General features: G+C 43.2%; 1 protein-coding gene across 2 annotated transcripts; it reads right to left on the bottom strand.

Moving 5' to 3' along the window:
• Positions 1-662: 662 nt before the first annotated feature.
• nppcl (natriuretic peptide C-like) lies at positions 663-3,023 on the bottom strand. 2 transcript variants are annotated; one of them, XM_029679095.2, is made up of 3 exons: positions 2,722-3,023; positions 1,873-2,059; positions 663-1,621 (listed from the first exon to the last, which is right to left on the bottom strand). In XM_029679095.2, the coding sequence occupies exons 2-3, from the start codon at positions 1,969-1,971 to the stop codon at positions 1,325-1,327; spliced, it is 396 nt and encodes a 131-aa protein (XP_029534955.1). In that variant the 5' UTR covers positions 1,972-2,059; positions 2,722-3,023; the 3' UTR covers positions 663-1,324. The 2 variants fall into 2 exon arrangements, with proteins under 2 accessions (XP_029534955.1, XP_064862003.1); XM_065005931.1 differs by lacking the exon at positions 2,722-3,023 and having other exon boundaries at positions 1,873-2,241.
• Positions 3,024-8,775: the final 5,752 nt, after the last annotated feature.

Below are 8,775 nucleotides of genomic sequence, written 5' to 3'. Positions count from 1 at the left end.
GGTCCTCCCACACAACCCCACCATTTAATGCAGGCATTTCATTTAGCTCTGAGGAAGACATGTACCTTCTCTCTCTCCCTCAGCTGCCTGTGGCAGATTTAATAAAAACGACCATGGAAACAGAGGTATAAATATCTGCTGTGAGAAATTGAACCTTCAAATTGAATGGAAATGCATGAATATGTAGATGAAGCATGCCAATGTGAAATGAACAAATGGAGTCGAGGATTTGAGGATGAATCTGCCACTGGAAGGTGTCAGGACTTTAATAGAACAACACTCAATACAACGTGGTTCAGTGTACATTTATTCATGCCAAATGTATGTCTAATCAATACAACGTGGTTCAGTGTACATTTATTCATGCCAAATGTATGTCTAATCAATACAACGTGGTTCAGTGTACATTTATTCATGCCAAATGTCTAATCAATACAACGTGGTTCAGTGTACATTTATTCATGCCAAATGTATGTCTAATCAATTCAACGTGGTTCAGTGTACATTTATTCATGCCAAATGTATGTCAAATCAATACAACGTGGTTCAGTGTACATTTATTCATGCCAAATGTATGTCAAATCAATACAACGTGGTTCAGTGTACATTTATTCATCAAATGTATGTCAAATCATTTATTCATTTATTCCAAATGTATGTCAAATCAATACAACGTGGTTCAGTGTACATTTATTCATGCCAAATGTATGTCAAATCAATACAACGTGGTTCAGTGTACATTTATTCATGCCAAATGTATGTCAAATCAATACAACGTGGTTCAGTGTACATTTATTCATGCCAAATGTAAAATCAATAGCAGAGAGAAGAAACATTTGACTTTAATTATATTATTATATTTTTTCAAATATTTATTTCCATTAAACATGCCATAACACAACTATTCCTGCAGGATTAACAAGGACAATATTAGTCAAGAAAGACAACTTTTAAATACCTAGTTTTAAATAAAGTGCAGATTTACTGTCAAAACGACACTCAGAGACTTAAAATAGAATAACAGCTTGATGTAAACATAACTCTGATACTTTCAAGATTCAAATGAATAGATGTACAATATAAGTACAGCTAACCCCTTCTAACAGCCAGGAGACATACAGAGTAACTTTCTTTAAGCTCGATGGAACCACATTAGCAATACAGCAAGTACACTACAGCTACGCTACATGTAGACCTCCTTTGTACTCACATTAACATCCTTGTATTCACCACATGTGTGTAAATGACTGTGTGCTGTGTAGCAGCCTACTGTGTGTTCGTCCTCATATCCCCTGAGGGGCGTCAGTCCCTTCCTCTCTCTCCACTAGCAGCCCAGTCCACTCATTGACCCGATCCTGTCCAGTTTGAGTCCGAAGCATCCTCGGTTCCACCCCCTCCTCGACCGGTCCGTCACAGCTCTTTTCTGATTGGCCAGGGTCCCCTTCAGGAGGCGGAGCCAGGTGCTGTCACCCTGTGCTGGTATGTCAGCCCATTTGGGGTACTCAGCGACTTTGACCCCGGAAGTGAAAGCCGAGGAGGGCTCCTCTGGTTGGCTGCTCACCAGGTTCTCCAGGTCATCCAGGGTCAGGTCGTTGTAGCGATCCAGAAACTGCTCAACAAACTAGGCAGGAACAACAAATATGCTGTTATTATTATGCAATAAACATGTTATTATTACTACGCAGAAAAGTCATGAGAGCTCAGTAAAAAAGTTATTGATGATCCAAATATACCCTCTACTCCCCTCTTCCCCATCTCCCCTCTGTCCCACTCTCCCCAGCTCCCCCTAACTTTCCACTCCCCTCTTTCTCCATCCCCATCCCCTCTTTTCCTATTCTCCTCCCATTACCCCTCTCCCTTCACCCTCCTTACCTGGATGGCATCAGGTGAGGGGTGCAGGGTGCGCCCCTCTGTGTGCCCCAGGGGTGCTATCAGGAGCAGAGCAGCACAGAGCAGAGCTGGGTACAGCATGGCAGCAGTGAGTAGAGGGAGGGCAGGAACAGTAATGCAGGAGACTGGCTGGACACGACTACACTGTCACTGCAATGACAACAGGATTCTGTAAAAACAGAGAGGAATTCATATTAATATGCCAATATAGATAATACAGTGACTATTGATACAACTATAATACATCTCTAAAACCATACTGAAAAATGTTTATGACTACACATAACACAGAGCAATGACCACCACCACGACTCTACTGACCATAAAGGTAAATCCATGATCATGCTTTATGATGGCTTTTAATACTCTGATGTTAATAATCAAATAAATGAGAAAAACTTCATTTTCTCCAAGGGAGAAATGGCCTTGTACACACAATATACTGCTGTATGAAAAGCTGAGACGAGGTAGAAATTGTGACATTATGTCTGTGAGATGAGTAGTGATTTTTCATTTAATAACTTATAAAAAATCAGATCTACAAATGAGCCCCTGATTCCTCTATAACAAATCAGTACATTATACTTCCTGGTTCTTCATGATCAAATAGACATGGATGCATTTAAGTATTTACTCAAAAATAATAATTATTACATGACAACGTACTAAATAAAATAAAAACATTCATTGTATATGATGAAATATGCAGCAATACCTACTTTTTGGTACAAATTCCATCTTCCTCTGTATCTAATCAACCTGAGAGTACAGGTGCATAACCTCTCATCCTTTCACTAAACAAACAAATAAAGAATGCATGAAACAACTCACACTTTGTCTTCTTCTCTTGTCTCCGATGCTGTGGGTCACTGTGTGCTCTCACAGGCTGGTTGCATCTCTTTCTCGCAGTCTTTCCCTCTCTATCAGCTACCTCTCACTGTTTGGCACCTGCTGAAAGCATCACTATCTCACGCTTTGCCCCTCCTTTTCTCCTCTTCCCTCTCTCTCACTGATGTTATTGAAGGGATGAGTTTGCCTCTTGTGTTCGCTTGGCAGTGGTTTAATGTTAGTGTATCAGCTGGGATGATGCGGTGGGTTTATACCGGCAAATATCCTGCCTCCGGCCCCCTCCATCTCCCCTCCCCTACTTCATCACTGGGATGATGTCATGGCAGTAGGAGTGTTTGTCATCACCAAGGTGACTAGAGGTTGCCGGTGGCCACACATCTCCCCTGCTCGGAACACAATGATGTCACGGGAGGACACCTGCCAGGGTCAAAGGGCAAACAGAAACATGATAAGAGCGCCCAACGGGTACAGTGGCTGGGGAGGACCAATTTTTGTAACTGGACCTACAGTGGAGGTCGTCTCCATCGGTCTGGTAACCCCACCACCCCATCAGTAGATGTGTATATCCCTGCACTGTATTTGTGTCATAGCATCTCTGCTGTGTCATTGCAAAGCCTCACTTTCCATCCTGTGTGTTTATAGCCTCGCTCTACCCTGTGTGTTTATAGCCTCGCTCTACCCTGTGTGTTTATAGCCTCGCTCTACCCTGTGTGTTTATAGCCTCGCTCTACCCTGTGTGTTTATAGCCTCGCTCTACCCTGTGTGTTTATAGCCTCGCTCTACCCTGTGTGTTTATAGCATCGCTCTACCCTGTGTGTTTATAGCCTCGCTCTACCCTGTGTGTTTATAGCCTCGCTCTACCCTGTGTGTTTATAGCCTCGCTCTACCCTGTGTGTTTATAGCCTCGCTCTACCCTGTGTGTTTATAGCCTCGCTCTACCCTGTGTGTTTATAGCCTCGCTCTACCCTGTGTGTTTATAGCCTCGCTCTACCCTGTGTGTTTATAGCATCGCTCTACCCTGTGTGTTTATAGCCTCGCTCTACCCTGTGTGTTTATAGCCTCGCTCTACCCTGTGTGTTTATAGCCTCGCTCTACCCTGTGTGTTTATAGCATCGCTCTACCCTGTGTGTTTATAGCATCGCTCTACCCTGTGTGTTTATAGCCTCGCTCTACCCTGTGTGTTTATAGCCTCGCTCTACCCTGTGTGTTTATAGCCTCGCTCTACCCTGTGTGTTTATAGCCTCGCTCTACCCTGTGTGTTTATAGCCTCGCTCTACCCTGTGTGTTTATAGCCTCGCTCTACCCTGTGTGTTTATAGCATCGCTCTACCCTGTGTGTTTATAGCCTCGCTCTACCCTGTGTGTTTATAGCCTCGCTCTACCCTGTGTGTTTATAGCCTCGCTCTACCCTGTGTGTTTATAGCCTCGCTCTACCCTGTGTGTTTATAGCCTCGCTCTACCCTGTGTGTTTATAGCCTCGCTCTACCCTGTGTGTTTATAGCCTCGCTCTACCCTGTGTGTTTATAGCCTCGCTCTACCCTGTGTGTTTATAGCCTCACTCTACCCTGTGTGTTTATAGCATCGCTCTACCCTGTGTGTTTATAGCCTCGCTCTACCCTGTGTGTTTATAGCCTCGCTCTACCCTGTGTGTTTATAGCCTCGCTCTACCCTGTGTGTTTATAGCCTCGCTCTACCCTGTGTGTTTATAGCCTCGCTCTACCCTGTGTGTTTATAGCCTCGCTCTACCCTGTGTGTTTATAGCCTCGCTCTACCCTGTGTGTTTATAGCCTCGCTCTACCCTGTGTGTTTATAGCCTCGCTCTACCCTGTGTGTTTATAGCCTCGCTCTACCCTGTGTGTTTATAGCCTCGCTCTACCCTGTGTGTTTATAGCCTCGCTCTACCCTGTGTGTTTATAGCCTCGCTCTACCCTGTGTGTTTATAGCATCGCTCTACCCTGTGTGTTTATAGCATCGCTCTACCCTGTGTGTTTATAGCCTCGCTCTACCCTGTGTGTGTGGTGCCTTCTCTCCCTCATACAGTGAGCTACAGTCTGTCAGTACCATCTGCTCTCAGCCCCCTGCAGCCTCTCTGCCATAACACCAGCAGGCATTGCAGATTCATCTCAGCACCCAGGACCAAATCTCTCATACATGCTGGTGTTGTCTGTCATAAGAGACTACCAGCAGATATTATTTGGCTATACCCTACAGCCGTGTTGTAGTACATATTGAGTGTCTCAGTCCTGTTTCGGTGTAGGGTTTATTTGTACTCGGTCTTGACTCTGTCTCGGACAGTGAGGACCCGTAATTTCTTCCCGAGACCAGAGTAAAAAAACTCATAATTATCAGCTTCCATTCAATCAGCACATAGAGCTGCTTCGCCAGGCCCCATATATACACACCTTTCTTGAAACATGAATGTCTTAACAGTCTTTATACCTATTATAGACAATATGTTTGCGCAGTGGCAAACCTATAGGCCTCCAGTGATTCTGAAAGGTTTGTGATTCTGAAAGGACATCAACCGTAATACCAGCGTACTCATGTAGGAGTGCACTTTTTGTAAAACACAAAAGGGCCGGTGTAGTGTAAGGTATACGCAGGTATAAACCGTATATCCGGTTTGTTTTCAGTGGGCATAGCATATACTCACTTATTAATCCCTATTGATGCGTATCAAAGTAGTGTAGTGGATGTATAGCATTTATCATTGACCCAGATAAATCATGCACAAAGTAGCCTACACAATCGGGAAGAACGTGGGGCGGCAGGTAGCCTAGTGTTGGGCCAGTAACCGAAAGGTTGCTGGATGAGTCCCCGAGCTGACAGGGTAAAAGTTCTGCCCCTGAACAAGGCAGTTAACCCACTGTTCCCCGGTAGGCCGTCATCATGAATAAGAATTAGATCTTAACTGACTAAAATAAAAATATATTCACATGCGCGCCGCACACACAGCCTAGTTTCAGAAGAATAACATCTGCAGGCAGCTCTCAACTGTTTTTACGTGGAGCAGCTCACAGAAGAATAACATCTGCAGGCAGCTCTCAACTGTTTTTACGTGGAGCAGCTCACAGAAGAATAACATCTGCAGGCAGCTCTCAACTGTTTTTCACAGAAGAATAACATCTGCAGGGAGCAGCTCACAGAAGAATAACATCTGCAGGCAGCTCTCAACTGTCACAGAAGAATAACATTTTCAACGTGGAGCAGCTCACAGAAGACAGAAGAATAACATCTGCAGGCAGCTCTCAACTGTTTTTAGCAGCTCACAGAAGAATAACATCTGCAGGCAGACTGCAGCTCACAGAAGAATAACATCTGCAGGCAGCTCTCAACTGTTTTTACGTGGAGCAGCTCACAGAAGAATAACATCTGCAGGCAGCTCTCAACTGTTTTTACGTGGAGCAGCTCACAGAAGAATAACATCTGCAGGCAGCTCTCAACTGTTTTTTTTACGAATAACATCTGCAGGCAGCAGCTCACAGAAGAATAACATCTGCAGGCAGCTCTCAACTGTTTTTACGTGGAGCAGCTCACAGAAGAATAACATCTGCAGGCAGCTCTCAACTGTTTTTACGTGGAGCAGCTCACAGAAGAATGACATCAGTAACCCGTAGGAAAGACGTTTCAATTTTGTCAACTCAAGCCATCTCTGGCCTCCAGATTTGCTGCAGGGAACTAGAGAGACCATAAAAACACAGACACTAACAGGACAGAAATATCCTATCTATTAAGCATTAATTCCCAACTATTAATATCAAATAAATCAGGTAAATATGTTACTTTTATATCACACTTTACACAGCTAGAGATGCAGGTGTCATTTTGTTAGCTAGCAAGAACTTGAACTGTTATACAGTTAGCATATCTCTTGCGTTCGCAAATTCACTCTGGCTATCTACTCTGATTTCAGAGTACTCTCGTCTGAGTGTGCCAGAGCGCAGAACAACTGATGAATTTACGAATGGCTGAATATGACCGGTGCCAGTAAACAAAGGCAAAAAAAGTAATAGTCAGTCACGAACGCTCTAGATAACAGGTAAACAACCCAATCAGTTTTGATAGGGCGAGTAAAATAGTCAGTGAGGTGTTCTCTCATTTGTGTCTGGAAGTAGTTAACTAGCAAGCTAGCCAACTTTAGCCAGTTAGTTGGGTGCTTGGTTGGGACAAGCATGCATTGGTAGGCAAGCTGCAGAAGGTCGAGGAGGCTACAATTCACTGTCATGTATCAGTGCAATTTTGACAAACAAGCTGAAAAAGTTTGTTTATTTAATGTTCCTTTGTTAGATTTTAGATAGCATTAGTTGATGATATTGTTATGTGTATAACTAAGGGAGAGAGAGCCTACCTTTTCATGGCTGTTTGATCAATAGGACTGTAAAGTTCCCAAATGTAAGAGGACTCCCGTGGTGTTTATATATTTGCAGAAATCCATTCCAAGGGTATTTTGTGGGTTTTGGTGAATGTGTTCTAATGATCCAAAGTCGCTGTTGCAACTGCCTGAAAACACAGTATAGTTCAAAGTGAATGATTGCAGGCCCATGTGGCAAATGGCTCGTTTGTAAACTGTAGCTCTGACTATTAGTGCACTGGTGTGTGTTGCCTCCAGATCGGGACAAGTCATTTGGTTTTATTTACTGCAGTGACTATTAATTGCCCAAACGTACAGGCCGCTCTCACACTCTATATTGCTATAGAATTGATTAAAATGTGAAAATGACCATATCGAAGTGGTCACTTGTCAGAATTATGTTTACAAGTGTCACATTCTTCCTGGGGCAGTATATGAACAGATTTTAAGAATATTTCATGTTGCTAAAGTGCTGTCAGTTCCGCTTTAAATGCAAGTGTTTCACACACACATTTATTTTCAAAGACATGGCTAACACGCAAGCGCTTCAATAAAAAAAAGTTCCACTCACCAGATGGACATTTGAAAGTTATTCTTGAAAAGGGAGACGCTAATAAATTAGCAACATCCTCTTTGATAACACCTGCTGAATCAGCTGCGAACTAGCTGACAACAAATGCTAGTGGGAAAACTACTGCTCGCTATCGCGCAGTGACCTGTTGGCCTTCAAGGAGGCAGAAGTTTCTACACGTTTTTGTAAAAACAGTCCCACTCATTAAGTCAAAATGTGATTGGTTGATTCCACTGTTACTCCAAAATGTTGCCCTAATACAGTTGAATGGCAGATGCCTTTACCTAGCTTCTGATGGCCTAGTCAATGGCAGATTTTGCTCCTTAGATTTCTCCCCCCAGAGACCAGCAAAGAAAAACATATCCAATCAGGATTTTTAGTGTTAACCCTTTCCAACAAAAATTTAAGAGATTGAATCAGATCATTAAAAATAGAATTTTAAGACGAAGTCGAGACTGAGCCCGAGGGCTCTGTCTCAAACACTGGCCTACAGACAGTAAGGTCTGGCTGTGGATGGATTTGCGAATTCAGCAACATTCTCCAGTAATACCTCTTTTACAGTATAATGAATACAAATCATGAAGCAGTTTGACAAGCCCTTGTCTCCTAAAAACATCTTCCATATCACTTAGTACAGGTGTTTGTCTTGGCCACACCAGTTGAGGCCACTCTCGGTTCTCTGCATTAACATCTAAGTGTTCCAGGGTTGACCTCGTTTTCCCTAGGGGTTCCATTTCAGGAAATTGGGAACCTCTAGGGGAAAAACTGGACAGGAATCCATTGAGCTACTTCTAAAAAGTGACTTTGGATTAGACACGCCCCACAGAAACCAGCCACCATCACTCACCAGTCCCTGAAATGGAAGTAGTTTATTTTCATGCATCTTTAGTTTCTCACAATATATTCAGGAGTTGTCATCCAACACAAAATGTCTGTCGGACTGCCAACGCAGAGTTTATAAACCCAAACTTTACATTGTTAGTCTGAAGTCAAAAGGTGTTTTTTTTTACCTTTACATAACTCAAAAACAGAAGTGCACTCATGTCAATTAAAAGGAGAGAGAGCTAGTGGGAGGTAGAGTGGGCGAGAGGGAAGAGATTAGCTACAAAAGAGGG

This window comes from Oncorhynchus nerka, linkage group LG3 (genome assembly GCF_034236695.1).
Source record: "Oncorhynchus nerka isolate Pitt River linkage group LG3, Oner_Uvic_2.0, whole genome shotgun sequence".
Taxonomy (NCBI): domain Eukaryota; kingdom Metazoa; phylum Chordata; class Actinopteri; order Salmoniformes; family Salmonidae; genus Oncorhynchus; species Oncorhynchus nerka.
Note: the sequence above shows the minus strand (reverse complement) of the source record. Positions and strands in the feature narration are given on the sequence as shown.

What these genes read in the sequence shown, in the direction of transcription:
- nppcl (XM_029679095.2), bottom strand. Translation starts at nt 1,971, where the DNA reads ATGCTGTACCCAGCTCTGCTCTGTGCTGCTCTGCTCCTGATAGCACCC. An exon ending in CCTCACCTGATGCCATCCAG is followed by an intron (nt 1,622 to 1,872) that starts GTAAGGAGGGTG and finishes GTTCCTGCCTAG; the next exon opens with TTTGTTGAGCAGTTTCTGGA.